This window comes from Trichosurus vulpecula, chromosome 1 (assembly GCF_011100635.1).
Source record: "Trichosurus vulpecula isolate mTriVul1 chromosome 1, mTriVul1.pri, whole genome shotgun sequence".
NCBI lineage: Eukaryota > Metazoa > Chordata > Mammalia > Diprotodontia > Phalangeridae > Trichosurus > Trichosurus vulpecula.
Genome location: NC_050573.1, coordinates 5,740,131 through 5,761,371, shown reverse-complemented (window position 1 = coordinate 5,761,371; position 21,241 = coordinate 5,740,131). Strand labels below are relative to the sequence as shown.

The 21,241-nt window shown below is 46.9% G+C and overlaps 1 protein-coding gene across 1 annotated transcript; it reads right to left on the bottom strand.

The window, feature by feature from the left end:
- Nucleotides 1-568: 568 nt before the first annotated feature.
- Nucleotides 569-16,183, bottom strand: LOC118845545 (glutathione S-transferase theta-4-like). The gene is made up of 6 exons (XM_036753529.1): nucleotides 16,163-16,183; nucleotides 15,858-15,972; nucleotides 13,380-13,467; nucleotides 12,024-12,174; nucleotides 11,404-11,580; nucleotides 569-3,429 (listed from the first exon to the last, which is right to left on the bottom strand). Exons 1-6 carry the CDS (start codon nucleotides 16,181-16,183, stop codon nucleotides 3,229-3,231), a joined length of 753 nt encoding a protein of 250 aa, XP_036609424.1. The 3' UTR covers nucleotides 569-3,228.
- Nucleotides 16,184-21,241: the final 5,058 nt, after the last annotated feature.

Genomic DNA, 21,241 nt, shown 5'->3' with positions numbered 1-21,241 from the left:
TTCCCTCTGCTATATACAATTTATCTTGTAGTTTGTTTGTTTGATGCTGTTTAAATGTCACCTCCTCCATAAGACAGTGAGCTTCTTTAGAGCAGGGCTTGTGTTGTTTCATTTGGTCTTTTTTTGTATCCCCAGTATCTAGAATAATGCCTGGCACATAGAAGGCACACCTCTTCACTTGATTTTGAGACAAATGAAAACCCTAAGAGACAGTTTCTGGGCAATTAATAATCAATTTATTCATTAGGCTAGCTGGCAATCAATAATATGTCAGTGGTTTTCCTTAGTAACTGAAGATGCCAAGGGAGGTCCTAAAATGTCTTAAATATCTTCTGAAAAAGAATTCTCCAGACAAGTGAAAATCAACCTTCATTTGTGGATGTTTAATGAGGAAGTGGGCTAAAAGTCTTAAGCTCCTCCTTCTGAGAATGTGGCTTGATCATAAGACTCAGCAGCTTCCAGCAATCTGGGAAGGTGGAAGTCACCTCCATCTGGACCTCTCTGGCTGGTTTTCTCCTTCATGAGCTGGGTCACCCTAAACTCTAATGGAGGAGATCAAGGATAGGGGTTCCTTCCTAGCTCAAACTGGATTCTCTTTATACTCTAGACAGAAATTAGGTCTTCTAGTTAGATGGGGGCTGACCCAAAATTGAAAGCAATGCCCTTCAGAGACTGACTGATCTTAACAGGAATTGGGCCATTACAGAAAATAGAAGGGAGAAAAGGTAGATCAGAATTAATAATTGGTTATTAATATAATAGTATTTACTTAGTATATTATTGACCTAACATCAATTAGCTTTTCCAGGTTTCTCTTTCCCACCACCTACACTGCCTTAATTCTCCATCATGTCCCTGTCCCACCTCTGCCATCTGGGAAAAGGCATTATTAGTGTTTACAGAAAAAATGTTTTACATCACTGGAAAGCCTGCAAAAATTTCTTTTCAAAACCCTTTGACTCAGTTCCTTTGGGCAATTATTTTATTAAGTTCCTGCTGTTTATAGAGAATTGTTATAGGTTGTAGGGGACAAATAAAGTTGATATAAACTATGGTCTTTGCATTAATGGAACTTGGAGTCTATTGGGGGATAAGTCACAGGTGCTAGGCTCTGATATTCAAGATATATAGGAAAATAATACAAGACCAAGAGGTTTTCCTCAATAAATGAGTGGCTAAAGAATATGAACCAATAGTTCTCAAAAAAGGGCCATTGGCTCTAATAGTCCTCAGGGGGCTGGCACCTCTCGGGTTCTAATAGTTTGGAGTTCCTTGGTATAACCCTGGCTGCAGGGGTGAGTTAATGGGGAATAAGTACTCCAGGATTCTCTTCCATTAGGTTGTAAGCTCCTTGAGGGCAAGAAATGTCTTTGGCCTCTTTACGAGCTTCCAGGGCTTAGAACGGTGCCTGGCACATAGTAGGCACTTAATATTTATTAATTATATTTTTTCCTGCCCTGCATCCTGAATCAGAATGTTGAAGCCATCCCTGACAAAGGCATGGAAAATGTGCTTAGGGCTGGTGAAGGTGGGAGTATGTCTTGAGAAAGCCTGGCAGCTGCTTGGAAGCAACCAAGGTACCACCCAAGAAGGCAACTATGGGCAATCAAATGCTGTTACAACTTGAGACTCTGCTTGATACAGAGGGAACTTCAGCTTAGTTTGGTCAGCAAACATATATAAAGCATGGAGCACCATGTTCTGTATTTTGCAACAACACCTATCTCTGTGTGTAGTTGGGATGGTAGTTGGAGTAATGTTTCACATGACTTTAAAAGAGCCTGTCCCCAAGAATATCCCAGGGATGAGTTCTTTGAGAGGTGCAAAAAAGGGAGAGAAGAGATGTAGGCCTGAAGGACCTTGGCCACTCCCCAAAGAAACAGTGCCCCATTACAGTGGAAATCCTTGAGCATGCAAGAATCCTTCAATGAATTATTGTCTCTTGGATATGTTGTTGTAGGCAATTACTACCCACTTCAATTAACTTGAATTCAACAAGACATTTATTAAGTGCCTACTCTGGGCAAGATCCTATGATGTGTCCTGCTGCTGCTGCTGCTGCTGCTTCTACTACTACTACTACTACTACTACTACTGCTAGCTAGCTAGCTAGCTATTTATCTAGCCAGCAATTAGGTAGCCCTTTAAGGTTTGTAAAGCCTTTAGAAATATTATCTTTGCAAATATCTCATTTGATCCGCATCCTTGGAGGAGTTATTCTTACCTCCATTTCGTAGGTGAGAAAACCAAGGCAAAGTTAAATGATTTGCTAAGGGTCAAACGAACAGCTAGTGTGTAAGGCAGGATTCAAATTCTGATCTTCCTGACTCCAAGTTCCACGCACAATTCCACCTAGTTGCCAAAGACGTCAATCAAACAATTCTTGTCCCATAGGAGCATATGTTCCTTCAGGTGGATAACATGTGAACAAACAGGAAATAGAGGGCAAATTGAGAGGGATGCCAACAGCAGAGGTGGGGTGGTGGGGATGAGGACTGGCCTGAGCTTTGTGATGTCTGCAGAACCTCCAGGTGGAGAAGTCTAGGATATGGTAGATGGTGGTGCAACATTTAGCTTAAGAGAGGGAATAGGGTTGGATAGATCACTTTGGGAGACCTGTGCCTAAGCATGATAATTAAACACACAGGAACCAACTGTCATCACCAATCTCGTTTGAACAGAGCAACAATCTAGGATGATGGGAGCATTCACATCTTGTGCTGGGAACCTTTGGGAACTCCTTCTGGAAAGAGCAGGGAGGGGAGGGGCTCACTTGGCCTCTTCTGGAGATGCCAGGATAGGCACACTCTGCTTATTTCCTACCCACAAGCTCTATTACCCCCACTGTTTTCTTCTTGTTGTTACTCAGGTGATTTAAATCAAATCTCTCACCAGCTAGGTGTGGCCTTTCCTCTTGAAGGAGGGAACCAGTCAGTTCTTGGAGGAGTCCTGCTATTCCCTCCACTTCTCCTATCTTTTCTATTACTCCTAAATGACCCTCCCCAAGTTCAATTGTCAGATGAGACCCCTAGGTGATGCTACATGGAGAAGCCTGCTAGCAAAGGCCAAGACTCCTCACTGGGTTGTAGCCCAGACACCAACTCTTTATTAAGAGAAGGATGGGACTACCATAGTCTTTAGGATCTGGACAATACCCCTAAGCCCTCCAGCCAACCAAGGTCTTCCCGCTCCCAGAGGACCTGCCCATGTTAAAACGACTTTCTCCATTCATTCGGTTATACTCTGCATCATGTTAAGGATCTTTTCTTTCACACTGGGCTTTAAAACGGATGGATCCCATTTGTTGATTTTTAGCAGTTTCTCATGAGCCTCCTGGAAGAGTCTGGAGCCTATGGTTTTCTCTACTCGCAGGCGCCATGCGTTGAGCTTGGGTTTGCCAAGGAAGATATTATAATTGGCACCCACTGGCTGCAGACAGACAGAAGGACACAGTGTGTGGGTTAACTTATTCAAATATCCAACCTAAATCTCCAAACCATCCCCCTCCCACCTCTTTAACCAGGTTCATTCCCACCCAGAGGCCTTGGCTCACACCCTCTCCCAAGCTCCAAGTTCCCTCATCCATTCCTCCATTTATCCAAACTCTACCTATCTTTCATAGCTCATTTCTTCCATGAAACCATCCTCGATCTCTTTCTGTTATATAACACTTTAATATTACAGAATCACATATAACCCCAGCTTTAATAGTTTTTCCCTCATAAAGGCAAAAGATACTGTTACTGCTTCTTTATTGAAAAGAGAATCTTCAGAGAATGGTAATTGAATTGTCCCTCTGGGAAGACTATTACCTGCCATAGTAGAAGCGAGACTGAAGGAGGTAGAAAGAGGAGGAAGACAACTTCTTTCCTGAGAGAACTCTTAATTCATCTTGTGAAGAAACACTATAAAAGGAATTCTTGAGAGACTAGTTGCTGAGAGCTGAATGGTGGAACTGCTTTTCCAGAACTGAGAACTCAGCAGTCGCAGTGATGGCAAAGGAGACAATGGCACATTGGAGTCTCCAAAGATGGTGGCAGAAACTGGGAAAGGTTTCAGACATTGACAGGACACCACAACAGGTCACTTGTGACTCTTAGAACAAAACCCTGATGTGTGGTGGGAATGTAGGGTCAGAGTGCTTTTTAGTTCTCTGTGGTAGGAACTTGGTGTCAGGAGAACAGCGACTATGTCCATGTCTAAGGCATTCCTGGGGTGTTGCCAGACTTTGGCCTTCATGCTGGGGTCTTTCCCAATGGTTCATTTGAAGACCTTGACTTAGTTTAACTATGTGAGGAAGTCTCTGGATCAAAACAACCTAGACAGGCTTGGTAGTAGCTACAGCTCGGTGTGGACATAGGAGGTGGTTGGGGGGTTTAGCCAACTGAAGAATGAATGGCATTGTGAAACTGTTTTCTAGACTTGGGGTGGGGCAGGGAGGAATGCTGTTCATGAACAGTCTCAATGACTCAGCTGGGAGGGAAAGGTCTTTAGGTGGGAGCACATGGGTGAGAGGCAACATGCTATAGTGGATAGGCTTCTAGGCTTAGAATCAGGATGAGCTGGATTCAAAACCTGCCTAAAATGCTTATTACCTGTGTGACCCTTATCTGGGAGAAGTTTGGACTCAGGAGCTTCAAAGACCCTTCCAGCTCTAGATCCATGATTCTGTGATCTAGCTGGGTAACCACAGGCAAATCTCTTAACTAAGATTCAGTTTTCTCATCTGTAAAATAGGGAAATAGTTGTACCCACCTTCCAGGGATGTAGAAAGGATCAAATAGGACAATGTAGGCAAAGTGATTTGCAATACTTAAAATACTCTAAGAATGATAGCTATCATCACCATTATTATTCATTCATTTAATAAACATCTATTAAGCACCTACTATGTACCAGTTAAACAGATTAAATGAGACAGTTCATTGGAAGGTCAAATACTGAAGCCGAAGCTTGGCTACTTTGGCCACATACTGAGAAGATGGGGACTCACTGGAAAAAAACTCTGATGTTGGGAAAGTTTGAAGACAAAAGGAGAAGGGGACAGCAGAGGACAAGATGGATAGAGTCATGGAAGCAACCAACATGAGCTCTGATAGACTAGAGGACATAGTGGAGGATAGGGTGCTATGGTCCATCCTGGGCTCAAGGAGAATTGGACATCACTGAATGACTGGAAACAACATTAAAGACTATTCCAGGCATTGTCCTAAGCACTGCTATACAAAAAGAGGCAAAAGACAATCCTTGCCCTCAAGGAGCTTACAGTCTAATGGGAATATAACATGCAAACCAACATTCTATACACAAAATAAGCTATCTACAGGATAAATAAGAAATAATGAACAGGAGGAAGGCACTGGAATTATGGGGGTCTGGGGAGGGCTTCCTGCAAAAGGTAGGATTTTAGTTGGGACTTAAAGGAAGCCAGAGAGGTTGGTAGTCAGAGCGCAGCAGGGAGAGCATTCCAGGAATGGGGGGAGAAAAATTGAGAGAAAAAGCTTGGAGTAGAGAGATGGAAGGCCCTGGTGGAGCAGCCAGGAGGCAGGTGTCACTGTATCGAAGAGGAGTGTTGAAAAGTAAGGTTCAAGAAGACTGGAAAAGGAGGAGGGGAGTCAGGTTATGAAGGGCTTTGAATGTCAGCACATTTGGTCCTGGAGGTGATAGGGAGCCACTGGAGTTTATTGAGTAGGGGGTGACATGTCAACCTTGAACTTTAGGAAACTCCCTTTAGTGGCTGCAAGGAGGAGGAACTGGAGTGGGGAGAGACTTGAGGAATCATCACTATTCCAGTGATCCTCACTGACATGGATTCAAAGCCCTTCACCTTCCCAGAAGGAAACATGACCCTCCAGCTGTGGGCTGAGAGAGACAATAACTTCCCTGGGCCTAGACTTCATGCCTTTCCTGATGCAGCCTGAGACAGAATCTCTTCTCTTGGCTGTCCTATCACACTGTTCATTTTCATTCTATCAGATTCAGTCCAAAGTTCCGGAGTAAGGTCTTCAATACACCTTCAGTCTATCACTGGGTGCCAGGCTTTCCAGCTTGGCAGGACCTGCCCAAGCCTTTGAGAACTCAGGACCACCTCCAGCCTCATGGGTTGAAGCCCCAGGTGAGTGGGGTGTTTATCAGGAGACTTTTATTTTTTCCAATTAGCAAGACAACTGCCCTTGGGAATCTAAGCCTCTCTGCATTCGAAAGCAAAAAACCTGTGCTGGGTGGCACAGTGGATAGAGAATCTGGTCTGGAGTCAAAAGGACCTGAGTTCAAATCTGGATTCAGACATTGGGCAAGGCACTTAACCCTGTTCGCCTCAGTTTTCTCACCTGTAAAATAAGCTAGAGAAAGAAGTGTTTTTTGCCAGTATTTTTGCCAAGAAAACCCCAAAATAGGGTCATAAAGAGTTGGACACAACTGAAATGACAAAACAATAAGACTTTCATAAGGAAAAGGAAGAATTGGATGTTCAGTCAATTTCTCCCAGATCTCAGACTTAATCACATCAGCCTGGATGGCAAAGTGAGTCACCTATTTGGAGATGGTATTAGAAAGATCCTTCTGAAGGTGATAGAATGCATGTTATCTTAAGGGGAAGGTGTGGGCATGCAAGGACAATTGTAGCTTGTACGTACCAGAAAGTACGATGATGTATGGACATTCCTTTGTTTCTGACACAAAGGGAGAGCACTGTCCAGTAGTAGAGTGAGAGGCCACTGAGGAAGGTGCCCTCTAAGCATAAAGGTGGCACTGAAATGTGGTCTGTGATTATTTGTATAAAAAATCAGAGGCCTGAGGCACAAAAATTAGTTGCTCAAAGTCACAAGACCAGGAAGTGGGGAAGCCAGGATCGCTGTTTTACAGATGAGGAAACTGTGATCTCCAATATGCTAGCTTTCTTCAAACATGGAAGAAGGATCTGGCTTGTTCTCTTTGGTGTCAGAAGGCCATGCTAGAAAGAAGAGGTGGGAGCTTCAAAGAGACAGCTTTGGTAGCTTGAGGTTGGGAAAGCCTCCTGGCAGTAACTGAAAGTGGAGTGGACAATCTCAGCAGGTTGTGAACTTCTTATGGGAGGCCTTCAGTCAAAAGCTGGATGACCACTTGTGATGATGTTGTAGATCATAGGTTGGACCAGAGGGCCTCTAAGGTGGTCTTTGAATTCTGGACATTCTATGATAGTCTAAGGTCCGTTTGGATTTCATCATCTAATGTGTTATTTCTCCAGCTTTGTGGAATCTTAAATTTGATAAGCATGACATCTGTGCCTTTATCTAAGTAACTGATAAAACTGTTAAGCAGTACAGATCCCTGGAGCATTCCACTGGAGTCCTCCTTCCAAGCTGACATCAACCCATTAGCTGCTATTTTTTGGGACTGGCCATTCAATCACTTACAAATTTACTTAACTATGATCTAACCCACCTCTCTTGGTTTTATCTAAAAGGACAAAATGGTAGACTGTCAAAAGCTCTGCCCAAATTTACACTTGATCTAGTCTTTAATAGGCTGAAAAGCAATCTTTGATCATAGCTGTGCCCTAGTTTACCGAGACATGTTCCCTGTCCAATTAGGTTAGCCTGAAAAGACCAATTCTACTCACTGCTGTTTCCCTCGTGGTTATTCATATTTGTTTAGTCATTCAGTCATGGCTCTTTGTGACCCTCTGGACCATAGCACACCAGGCATTTCTGTCCTCTACTATCTCCTGAAGTCTGTCCAAGCTCATCTTGGTTGTCTCCATGACACTGTCTGTCCATCTCACTCTCTGCCATCCCCTTGTTCCAGGCCTGCACAACCTGCAGCCTGTCAAAGGATTTCAGATGGCCCACCAAAAATGTAGAAGTAAACATCCTCTTCATTTTTACATGGGCCACCCAAAATCCCTTGGCATACTTCAAGTGGCCTGAGAGCCACAGGTTGTGCAGGCCTGCCTTATCCTTTGGCCTTCAAATTTTCCCAGCATCAGGGGCTTTTTCCAATGAGGCTTTTCCATGTCTTCATTATGTGGCCAGAATATTTAAGCTTCAGTTTTAGCATTTGACCTTTCAGTGAATTTTTGTTGTTCAGTCATTTTCAGTCATGCCTGACTTTCATGACCCCCTTTGGGGTTTTCTTGGCAAAGATACTGAAGTGGTTTGCCATTTCCTTTTCCAGATTATTTTGCAGATGAGAAGCTGAGGCAAACAGGGTTAACGACTTGCCCAGGGTCACACAGGTAGTAAGTGTCTGAGGCTAGATTTAAACTCAGGAAGATGAGTCTTTCTGGCTCTAGGCTGTAACCAGAATGGCCTTTGTTTTCTTTGAGTGACTCAGTTTATCTCATTGAGCCTTGCTAGGTGCTGGGCCCCTGCTAGGGCTAACTCCAGGGAGGGCCTAGTTTGCATGTCGGGAACAGCAGAGGCTTTTGGACCACGTGGGTTTGGGTCCCCCTCTGTTGGGTGTTGACCTGGTCTGTGTGGATGTGAACCTCCCAGGGTCCTAGGGGAAGGGGCCAACTCAAGAACCAATCGGCCCTGGTCATTCAGGTGGCGCTTGATGATGTCAAAAACTCTATAAAAGGGGAGAAGACAGCTTGAAGATCCCTTTTCGGTTGAAGCAGCAGCAGGAGCAGTGGCGAGCGTGACTCTGGGCCAGTCCTTGTTCCGGGCTGAACCTAGATGTTGGTAACTATGAATTGTATTGGGTCTGTCTGTTGAAATTTGTAATTTGTTTGTATTTTGTTCTGAAGTTTGGGGTGCTGGCTGTTTTTTCCCCTGAACTAACTGAATGCTGGATTAAAGTAAGCTTGTCAACCCCTTCACTGTGCTTTCCTTGGTTAAACAGATAAAAAGAACCTGTGCTTTCCCCGCATGCCAACAGCTTTCTGGGCCCCACAGAAGCTGCTAGCCAGATTGTTAAAACATAGGCCCAGCACTCTATTCACTGCACCACCTAGCTGCCCATGCCTTCTTGTTAATAGGCTGAATTAATTTCTCTAAGTATCAACTGATTTGATCTCCTTCTGTCCAAGGGACTCTCAAAAGTCTTTTCCAGCACCACAATTACAAAGCATTGATTCTGCAGTGGTCAGCTTTCCTAATAGTCCAACTCTCACAGCTATATATTGCTATTGGAAAAACCCTAGCTTTGACTATATGGATCTTTGTTGGCCTGGTGATGTCTGCTTTTCAGTAATTTTGCCATAAGATTTGCCATAGCTTTCCTTCCAAGGAGATAGCATCTTTTAATTTCATGGTTGCAGTCATTGTCTGCAGTGATCTTTGAGCCCAAGAATATAGAATCTGACACATCTTCCATTTCTCCTCCCTTTATTTGTCAAGAAGTGATGAGGCCAGTTGTGAAGATCTTAGGCTTTTTTTTGATGTTAAACTTCAAGCCAACTTTTACACTTTCCTCTTTTACTGTTTTCAAGAGGCTTCTTAATTATTCTTCAGTTTTTGCCATCAGAGCGGTATCAACCGTATATCTGAGATTATTGATATTTCTCCTGGAAACCTCAATTCCAGCTTTTGATTCATCCATCCTGGCATTTTGTATGATGTATTCTGCATAAAAGTTAAATAAATAAGATGACAATACACAGCCTTGTTATACTCCTTTTCCAATCTTAAACCAATTAGTTGTTCCATGTTAGATTCTAACTGTTGCTTCTTGACCCTCATACAAGTTCCTTAGATGACAAGACAGATGATTTGGTACTCCCATCTCTTTAAGGACTTGCCACATTTTGTTGTGATCCACACAGTCAAAGTTGCTTTAGTGTAGTCAGTGAAGCAAAAGTAGATGTTTTTCTAGAGCTCCCTTGCTTTCTCCATAATTCAGTGAATGTTGGCAATTTGGTCTCTAGTTCCTCTGCCTCTTTGAAAACCAGTCTGCTCTTCTGGTAGTTCTTGGTTCACATATTGCTGAAGCTGAACTTGTAGAATCTTAAGCATAATCTTGCTGGTGTGTGAAATGAGTGTAACTGTTTGGTAATTTGAACATTCCTTGGCCCTTCTTTAGGACTGGACCAAACTGATCTTTTCTAATCCAGTGGCCACTGTTGTGTTTTCCTAATTTACTGGCATACTGAGTGCAACACCTTAACAGCATCATCTTTTAGGATTTTAGCTCAACTAGAATTTTGTCACCTCTGCTAGCCTTATTTTTAGCAAAGCTTCCTAAGGCCCACTTAACTTCATTCACCAGGATATCAGTTCTTTGACGCTACAGTGGTCCATGGCTCACAGTCACATGGCATCACTGAAATGTGAAATGACACTGAATAAATTACACTTTTAATTGCCAATATATTAAACATGGTCATCTTATGGCAAACCAAATTCTGCTTGGTTCTTTTTATGCTTGTAACAGCCTTTCCCATCTGATCTTTCTCTCCCAGATTTGTTTTTAGTTCTTTTTAAGGACTCCTCTGCCTATCCCCACCAAATTTCAGCCTCTCAGAGCTGCAAGAGATGCCGGTAGTCATTTACTTATACTCAAGACAAACTCTCCTCTATGACATAATAATGATAGCAGCTAACATTTACATAGCAATTACTATGTGTCAGGCACTGTGCTAAGCACTTTACAATTATTACTTCATTTGAGCCTCATGGCATCCTGGGGAGGTAGGTGCTATTATTATGCCCATTTTTACAGGTGAGGAAACTGAGGCAGAGAGAGGGTGACTTGCCCAGGATCACACAGCTAGGAAGTATCTGTGGCTGGATTTAAAATCGAATCTTCCTGACCCCAGGTCCAGGGTTCTAACCACTGCACCACCCAGCTGCCCCATCAATATGCTTGACAGTTATTACTCATCAGTAAAGAGCCTTGGGTGTGGAGTTGGGAGACCTAGGTTCCTATCTCATCTCTGGTGCTTATGACCTGTGTGGCCTCAGGCAAGCCCCTTAACCAATCTGGAACTGGGTTTCCTCCTCTGTACAATGAGGCCTCCAAGGGGCTTCTGTGGCAGCATCTTCTCCCTCCTGAAGCTCCAACTCTTGGCTGCTATTTTCCTTCCATCAACCCTGAGGCTTCTCCTCATTTGCTCTTAGTTCTGAACTCTGGGTCCAACTTGTCCCTGTGACTTTATAACGTCTGGATGTTTGATAACTCTAGGGAGGGGTGGGCTTTACAGCAATGTCTCTTCCTATCCTGAGTGACTTCCCTGAGAAGCAGCTCCTACTTTGTCCTTGCCCCCAGATTTGCCCGCTGGCCACCCTGATCCATGATGCCTTGCCTGAAGGCTCCCAGCGATTGCTGGGGATCTCTGGGGCACCCGCTAACCAGCTGAGCCTGGAAGATGCTTGGAGAGGCTCCCCTGCACGGAGCCTCTGCTGGGTCACCTCCAGCTTCTGGATTCCCAACCCCTCTCAGCAGGCATTTCTGGTCCCCCCCACCCCAGCCCTCTCTCATCACCTGCATCATCTCCACAGCAGCCATCAGATCGGCCACACAAATGATCTCCCCTGTTATAAATGGCTTATCCTTCAAGAAGTGGTCGCAAAACAACTGGATCTTGGTCTGTACTTGCTTCAGTATATCATCCATCCTCTCCTTTGGCACTTCCTGCCCCGTAATCATTGGGATCAGCAACTGTCAGCAGGAGGGTTAGGGGTCAGGGACAAGACAGAGAAAAGGAGGAGCAGAGATAGGAGGAAGAGGTAGGGGAAGGGCCCCCACCCCACCCCACCCCGTCAGCTCACCTACATTCCTGCCCACCCACATCTGAAGGACTTCTCTAAGAATTACAAAGTGCCTTCCATCAGCACCAGACTAGCCTATGGCCAGGGTCTCACCTGCCATCTTCTCCACATGACCCCAGAGCCATTCCTCCTTCTCTCCTTCCCTCCCTCCCTCTCTTCCTTTCTTTCTTCCTTCCTTCCTTCCAACCTTCCTTCCTTCCTTCCTTCCAACCTTCCTTCCTTCCTTCCTTCCTTCCATCTCATGCCTATCGACTGGCTACAAGGAGCAACCCATGAGGGTCAGATTTTCCCATTCCTGCACTTTGGGGGGAGCAGGGAGAGGAACCTCCTTACCTTTGTCCATAGAATCTTTTCCATGATAATATGTATGCCTTCATGCTGCCAGGCCATGTATTCATCAATGGAGGCCCGAATATGCATATCAGGCGGGTACCAGTAGATGGAGGTGCTGTATTTGCGGGTCAGGTATAACAGGATGGCCACACTGCAAGGGAAGGGCCAGGAGAGGGGGAGAGAAAGGCTGGGTGTTGGAGGTGGGGTGGAATAGAAGGACAAGTGAGGATGCCCTCTTCTCCCACCCCAAACATGTATGAAGTGCCCACTGGAGGGGGTAAGCCTCCCCCCCTCCCCAACTCAGCCCTTGGGCTACCATGCTAACCCCAAGAGCTAGCCTCGACGGGGCACTTTAAAGATTGCACAGTACATATGTAGGTATTATCTTATTTGATTCTCACAGCAACCCTGGGAGGTAGGGGCTATGGTTATCCTCATTTTATAGGTGAAGAAACTGAAGGTCACAGAGGATTATGACGTACTTGTCAGTGTCTAAGGTAGGATTTGAACTCTGCTCTTCTTCAGTCCAGGTCCAGCATTCTAGCCAGGGATTTGACTGGGCAGCTAGGTGATGCGGTGGATAGAGTGCTGGGCCTGGAGTCAGGAAGAGGACATCCAATCTGACCTCAGACACTTACTGGCTGCGTGATTCTGGGCGGGTCACTCAACCCTGTTTGCCTCAGTTTCCTCATCTGTAGAATGAACTGGAGAAAGAAAAGACAAAAGTACTCCAGTATTTCTGCCAAGAAAATGACAAATGGGCGTGCGAAGAGTCTGACACAACCAATTAAACAGTCGTCCTGCCCCCCCCCAAGAAGCGATTCCATTGGTGTATATAGTAAAACTCTCATTTCTGCTCAGGGCGGCACCTTTTCTGCAGCTTAGTTTGGGGAGCTGCCTGAAGCCCTGAGAAGTGACTTGTCCAGGGTCACACAGCCAGGCTGGGCAGAGAGCATTCTCATGTATCAGCTTCAGGCTGATTTTCTAACTCCTAAGACTGTTTTGAAGGGTTTGCCTGAGGTCCCAGGGGCTTCATGGTTGGCTGCTGACAGGTGAGAGTTAATACAGGACAGGGGTGGAGCGTGGGAGGAGGGCCTGGGAGCCCACTGCCCTTGTCTGCCCAGCAGCTGGTTCCCTGGCAAGGTGGCCCTGGCCAAGGGCTCTGAGGCCCCCCAGCACTGGTGTGTGGGACCTTCACACCCCAGACTCTGCACCACCCTCTGAGGCCCCCCAGCACTGGTGTGGGGGACCTTCACGCCCCAGACTCTGCACCACCCTCTGAGGCCCCCCAACACTGGTCTGGGGGACCTTCATGCCCCAGACTCTGCAGCCACTTTCTGGCATGGCCAGCATCACCTCTCGTTCAAGATGAAGCTTCCCTCTCGGAGCACAGGAACTTTCCTCAGGACACTGATAGCTTCAAATTCTTTACTGTGCTGTTGACCTGTGCCGGGGGAAGGTCCGACATTGAGCACTGAGCAGGGCTGAGGGAAGCCACAGAGCCCTTCACTCCCAGGGCCCCGGCTCCCCTCACAGAATCCCAGAAACTCTGTCAGCTTTGACCTTACGGACCATCTGCTCCCATCCCTTCAGGCCACAGATGAGGACCCCGGGGCCCAGAGAGAGGAGGGAGACTTGGCCAAGGGTACACAGCAAGTTAGCAGCAGCCCTAGCATTAGAACCCAGGTCTGCAGAGTTCTAGCTGCTAGTCCATGCTGTCTTCCAATCCGTGCTCCCACAGGAGCTAGGTGGCAGCTCGGTGGCCCAGTGGAGAGGGCCGGGCCGGGAGTCAGGAGGGCCCAAGTTCAAATCCTGCCTCAGACACTTACTATCTCTGTGACCCAGGGCAAGCCATTTGCCCTCTTTGCCTCTATAAAATGGGGATGATAATAGCACCTACTTCCCAAGGCTGTCAGACGAGCTACCATATGGAGCTTAACGAATGCTAAAGCATTCTATAAATGCCAGCTGTTACTGGTGTCCCCCTCAGCATGTGTTTCTGTAAGTGTTCACCTGAGGTCACACAGGATCACCAGATCTAGAGTTGGAAGGGACTCCAAAGATGATCTAGTCCAACCCCCTCTTTTGACAGATGAGGAAACTGAGGCCAAGGGAAAGGATTTCCCCAAAGTCACCAAAGTGGTTCTTCCCTCCTGGGGAACTGGAGAGAGACCCTTCAAAAACACATACAGGCCCCCGAGGACCTGGAGTGGAGAAAGGCAGAACTGACCTGGCAGAAAAGAGGCAAAGGAGAAGACTGGACTCTGGAGCAAGGCAGGAGATGGTGGGGGTGCTTACTCTGGGCCAGAAGTCATTCAGTGAGTGAATCAGCAGCCCCCACTCCCCTTACCTTTGGCTCCTGGGCCATGCTGGCTCCTGCCTTCATCACTTAGCTCAGGCTAGCTTCTAGGACTGGGAGGGGCTGCTCTTCTGACCTCCTACTCCAGGCAACTGGAACTAAGACTGGGCCTGTATCCCCCTTCCCCTGACATTTCTGACCCTCCTGGGGGATTCTTCTTTAGGTCAGGGTGGGGTTCGGTAGCTTTGGGGGGCCCCAACTGCTTGGAGATTATGTGATGCCCACAGCCATGGCCCAGCACCCTGGGGAGGGGGAACTCCTTCTTGACCTTGCAGCAGATCCACGGCAAAGTAGTTGAAGTGGATATTGTTCATCTTGGCAAAGATATAAATGGCCCTGCAGGGTGGAGAAATGAGGTCCAAGTACAGTTCCAGGCTCATGGTGACCAGAAGGGAATAGATGGAAAGCACCAGGGCCTCAAGCCACCTTTGAGACAAGATGTGCCCGCTGTCCTGTCTGGAGCTAGGCTCTGGATCTACCGTCGGCTATGTGCCCGCTGTCCTGTCTGGAGCTAGGCTCTGGATCTACTGTCGGCTATGTGCCCGGGATCGCCATGGTCCTCGCATGGCCTTGGTTCTAGAACCTCTGCTTTCTGTCTACACTGTCATGGAGACAGCCAGGCACCTTCATTCACTTGTCATAGGGTTCTGTCCTTGAGAGGGAAGAGTCATGGAGTCACAGAATCTGAGATCTGCAAGGGAGCTTAGAGGGCCTGTGTTCCAATCAATCCAATCCAATCACCCAACTCTTACCTATGGCTCCAAGAAGCTTTGGCATGTGCAGTGGCCACACCCTGGTAAACTGTTTTGGCAGATGGCTAAACCAGGTTGAGGGTAACCAAGAGACCTCAAATCTGTTGGTGAGTTGCTGAGGCTGCTCTCAGTATGTGAAGACTTCTCCTCACAGAATGTGCGGATGAGAACAATTTGTTCCACTGCATGGCGGCAGCTGAAGCTGCCATCGTGGAGCACTTAGAACTTGGTCAGACATCAAAGACGCCAAGGTCATCCACCACTTCAAGTGCCATCACCGGTCATCTTCACTTTTGTCTTGCCACTAGATTTTGATGCCTCTGGAAGAGGGAGTGAGGCCAACAACTTCACACCACACTGCCTCACTTAAATCCAGTTTATGAGTGAATTGAAAGACATCGCCCATACCATTTTGCCATTTTTACCTACCTCAAAGTCCTCGGTTACACATAACTGATGAAGCAGCAGGTGTGGATACACTGGGAGCTGTAGTCACAATCCTGAACATGGGCAGTGGGGCTTGGTAGCCTCCTGGGTTTCTGAGCAGTCTTTTAAGGATCACATTGCTCACCTCCTGGTGTGAGGAAGGAGCTAGAAAAGGTGCCCTAAAAATTGTCTGCTTCACCTAGCCTAACCCTGGCCTGCTTATCATGGCATGTAGGGATTCTACCTTGTGGTCAAAATATAAAAAATGAAAACTTTTTCAAAGATGATCCTACTCACCATCAGCACGTGAAATGTGTGCACACTTACAGACAGCACAAAATCCAGTAGACTCGAAAGACAAACACCTCTTGTTGCAAGAGAATTCAGCAGGTATTGCATCCAAATGGCAACCCTGAATGAAACAAGGCAGGCAAATGAAGGCAGATATACATTTTTCTGAAGGGGCCACAGTGAATTGGGGAGCACCATGAAGCTACCCTAGGTTTTCTAATCAAAACTAACCTAGTCAACAAGCCTGTATGCCTGCCAAAACTCATGACAATGCGATTGCCACTGGCAGGAAAATGTCATGCCACCATCACCAGTGCCTGTGTTCCCACCATGATGAGCCCTGAGGAGCTCAAAGAAAAGTGTTATGAAGACCTGGAGGCCCTCATTATCAATGTGCCAAAAGAGGACACCCTTGCAATCCTGGGTGACCTTAATGCCAAAGTAGGCTCAGACTACCAGACATGGCAGGGAGTCCTTGAGAGGAATGGAGTCAGAAACAGCCATAGCGACAATCACTTACTACTGAAGACTTGTACATCTCATGACCTCATCATCAACACTTCCATTTCCTTAAACCCATTTGTTTTCCTTCTTCATTCTCCAAGAGGACCGTGACATCAGGATGGTGATGCCATAACTTGCAAGTGAATTGGATTGCAGTGAGGGAGGGATGTGCACTCACCAGCCTCACTCTCTCCTCCAGAGCCATCTGGGTCCAGTGGCGAGATACAGATCTGGATGACGGGAGATGGCCTTGAATGCAGTGGGAGACCTTGGCCTTTGTAAGCGAAGGTCTTTCCCAGATCTATCTGTCTGAGGCAAGGCTCATTCAGTGATTCAGGCTAGGTAAGAAATGAGGCAAAGAATGACCTTTTTTAGCTAAATAAAAACAATAATCTGAGAGGGAAAGACCCTCAGGGTCTCTGTCCAAAACAAAAACAATTGCTATTTGCACTCACTCTAAGCCACCAAAGTCCAAACAGTGACCAAGTGAGGCTGGGGCTGGGACCTAGTGCTGGCTCCCAATGAGCTCAGGCAGTACTGTCTGACCCTCTTTACTCCCAGCCTCACCTTTCCCTTTCCCCAGTTTATAGCTATTTCAGCTCTAATGGATGCATTACCACTCCTGTCCTCAGTGCCCAGTAGACCAGTTCATATGCCTCTTCCCCATGGCATCATTCAAATGGCACAGCTGTCATGCCCACCCAGGCCATCCTGCTGCCAAGCCTTCTCTTTGCCAGGATCTGCATCCCCTGCTCTTCTGACCAACCACCCCAGGCCTGCTGCCCTCCTCTGGACTGTCTCCAGTTCATCCATATTCTTCCTGCCACCCATCCCCTCAATTGTAGGGCTCCCAACTGAACACACCTTAAAATAAACAAAACAGGGCCTGGTGAGGGGGAAAGATGGCTGGACTCCGAATCCAGAGAGTTGGATCCATTGTTTACTAGCTGTGTGGCCCTGGGCTAGTGTCTTCTACTCTGAGTCTCTGTCTCCTCACCTGCAAAATGGAAATAAGTGTATGAGTGGGCCGCCGTGAGGCCCAAATGAAGAAAAAAGAGCGTTCCCTCAAATGCCCTACGAACAGACGCTAAAGCGCTGCCTCGGCACCAGTTATTGCTTCAGTTCACCAGCTTCTGACAGGCTCTTGTGGGCAGGGCAATGCGCTAGGGACCCGGGCCACAAAGAGCTAAATGCAATAGGTCTCAGCCCTCAGAGATCTTCCATCTTTCCTGGAGGCTAGAGTGGAGAAAAGACAGGCCCATGCCTGGGCTGCACATTCTTTCCACGTCAGCCTCCAGAGCCAGCGCCACACTGAGGAGGAGTCAACCCGGGCCCAGGCTGTGTGGGAGGGAATGTGGCGCCCACAACATGGAGGCCTCAGACCACAGAGCCAGGCCATGCAGAGAGGAGGCTCAGGGCTTCCGAGCAGGTGGGGCTCACAGACCCCGCAGGAAATTCCCAAGAGGTCTGCTGGGAATTGAGAGGGCCCTGGGCTAGGGGTGGGCTCCAAGTCCAAGGTCGCTTTTCCTCCCTCCTCTGGAGAGTCCCTCCGCTACTGCCATCTCTCTTCTAAAGTCAGGCCCTCCATCAGTGCCTGCTCCCTTGATCAGACAGCTGCCCACTGCAATGGCTCCTCAGCCCCAAAGGAATGGAAGGGGAAAGGGGTGGAGTTGTGGGCGGAGGGGAGTGGAGAACTGGAGGAGAGTGCCAGGGAATGGAGTAGGGGCTCTAGGACCAGAGCAGGGGCCCAGGCCAGGCACTCACCCCACAGCAGCTCCTGGGGCTGCACCTCCAGGAACATGTGATGGTCTTGGTGACGATGTAGACGGCCTGGCAGTGCCTACCACACAGTACTGCTGGACTGCTGACTGAGGGACCGGAGCTGTTCACCCCATACCCCAAACGGGGTCAGAGCACTCCGCTGGCCCGTGAGAACAGTGGAAAGTCTGAGACGGGGTCAAATTTGAAAAGCACTTTAGTCCTTCACCTAGTTAAAAACAGTGCTTAATATAGGGCAAGAATAATGAGTTAAAATAGGAAGCTTCCAGACACCAAACAGGTGAGCTCCTGCCCACAAGACCCACCCGATTTCTCTTCCTTCCTCCTACCCTGGGCCTGGCCTACCGAACCATTCCCGGTGTCCCCAAGGTGCAGTTCAGGACACTTTGCTGAAGTCTTCTTTTTTTTTTAAAGTACCAAAAAGTACCTCCCAAGTACCAGCCCCCTCCCCCCAACCCTCGCCCATGAGAAAGCAAGAAAAGCATGGTCGAACAAAGCAAAATCTCTGATCATGTTGAAAAAAAGAAACCTCAGTCTGCATTGAATCCACCAGGAGGTGGGGCCCAATTTTCAGCATGAGCTGTCTGGAATTCTGGCTGGTCATTGTGTTGATCAGGGTTCCTAAGACTTTCAAAGTTAATTGTCTTTACTAGACTGTTATTGTATAAACTGTTTTCCTGGTTGGGTTCACTTCACCTTCCATCAGTTCATCTAAGTCTTCCCAGATTTTTCTGAAACCATCCTACTCATCATTTCTTATAGCACCAGAGAATTCCATCACATTCACATACCATAACCAGATTTTCTCTCGTGGGTGCCTTGTTTCCAGTTCTTTGTTACCACCAAAAGAGCTGCTATAAATATTATTGTACATGTGGGTCCTTTTCCTCTTTATTTGATCTCTTTGGGGTATAGACCTATGATGAGTATTGCTAGGTCAAAGGTTATGCACAGGTCAGTAGCCCCATCTGAACCCCATTCAGTCCGGTCTATCGCCAAGGCAAGTAACAAGATAAAGCTGCTCCTTCTGGTCTCTCGCAGTCACACTCTTAATGGGATTCCCATCTCCTCCTATCTACCTCTTACCTGACAATCCTTCCCATGCCTTCTCTTTTCAGGTCGCTGCCCACAACAGCCATAAATGGATGGAGAAGTTTTAAATAAGATGATTCATGCTCCGTGATCTGTTTGGATCAATAAGGCAATTGCTGATTGGCTGACCAAAGGGGCTGCCTGCACCTTTGGGGGCTTTAAATTTCAGAGGTTAGTTCATCTATCAAGCAGTTGAGCAGTAAGGGATTTCAGAACCAGGAAAGGTTTGCCTTGGAAAGGCACAAACTTTCACCCATACTAGAGGGCAAAAATGGGGACAGATGAGCCCAGAGGGAGCATTACATCCCCTCTCTTATTAATCATAGTATTGGAAAGATTAGGTCAGTAGCTGATGACATATCCATAGGAAACACTGAGAACTAACACTGACACAGATGGATACAGAAAAATAGCCACCCAATGCAGGAAAAAGTTCAACAACTGCAGTGTCTCCATACCAGAGAAGAATACTGGCTAGGGTCTTAAGTTTGTTCAGTCATTTTTCAGTTGTGTCTGACTCTTGAGGACCCCATCTGGGGTTGGTTTTTTTTTTTTGGCAAAGACATTGGAGTGGTTTGCCATTTCTTTCTCCAGCTCATTTTACAGATGAGGAAAGTGAGGCAAACAGGGTTATATGACTTGCCCAGGGTCACACAGTTAGTGTCTGAGGCCAGATCTGAACTCATGAAAATGAGTCTTCCTGACTCTAAGCCTCCTGCTCTATCCACTGCATCCCCTAGCTGCACCTTATGGTCTTAAGAGAAGCCTTTTAATAACCAGAAGCTATGACTTAGCCCTTTGCCCTGTCTGCTGGTCACTTGTACACTTCACCATCACTGTAAGCAACAGTTAGAGCCCACTATCCCAAGGAGGTGTGTGTACTTGTGGTAGAGTGTGGTCCAGACTATTGGGGGGGGGGGTCACGGGGCAGGGGGAATTTTGATATTCTTAATATACCACAGTAGTAAATCCTTTTCCAAAAGTTAATGGAAATCTGGCTGGTTTTCCACAGGAAGCACACTAGTGGGGCCTCACAAGCAACAGTATTAAAAACCAGCCCCTTGAAATTACCCCCAAAAACCATGAGGGGAGAAACAGTCAACTGCCTCCGGGGACCCAGCCCTACAACATACATTGGAGTTGGGGAAGTAGTCCAGAGGTGCTACCCCAAGTGTGGCATGGTCCCGAGAACTTTCATCATTCTAGTGGCCAGGAGGAGTGGTGGGCAAGCTTCTACCTCTTCACTGCCACTTAGGGATCATTGCCTTTTTTCTCTAGAACTTGGACACCCATGTTGTTCTATCTGGTGACCGCCTCACCTGGTTCACTATTGCAAGTAAGTCCTGTCCTACTCCTTGTCCAACAGCTGACTTTCTGCCAGACACTGCCCTCCCCCTGGCTCTGGACCCACCATCAAATCAACTCTGGCATTGTTCCTGGAAGGAGTGTGTCTGTCTACTCTTCCAGAATCTAATCATTATCCCAGGAGCACAGAGCCTGGAATCAGGAAGACCTGAGTTCAAATCCAGCCTTAGACACTTACTTGCTGTGTGACCCTGGGTAAGTCACTTCACTGGTTTGCCGTGGGTTCCTACACCATAAAATGGAGATAATAAGAGGAACTACTTCACAGCGTTGTTGTTGAGGATCTAATGAGATGATAATTATAATGTGCTCAGCACAGTGCCTGGCACTTATTGAGCGCTCCAGAGGTGTTAGCTACTATTAGTTATCATTATCGATCCTTACAATGCCCTGGGAACTAGGTGGTGTTACTGTCTGCGTCTTACAGATGAGTTACCAGGAAACTGAAAGCCTGTGACATGATGTTTATTTGAGTCTCAGAGACTAGTTTGTTTGACATGGGCAAAGAATGGAAAAAGCTAATGGGGAAAAGCTAATGGGGTTTACTTCATAAAGCTGAATAGAGAATGAGAGCTGATTGATTAGTCCATGACATTGTGTGTTTCTGTAAATTACAGAGAGGAAAGAATGAGTGAACAGACAAATAAACA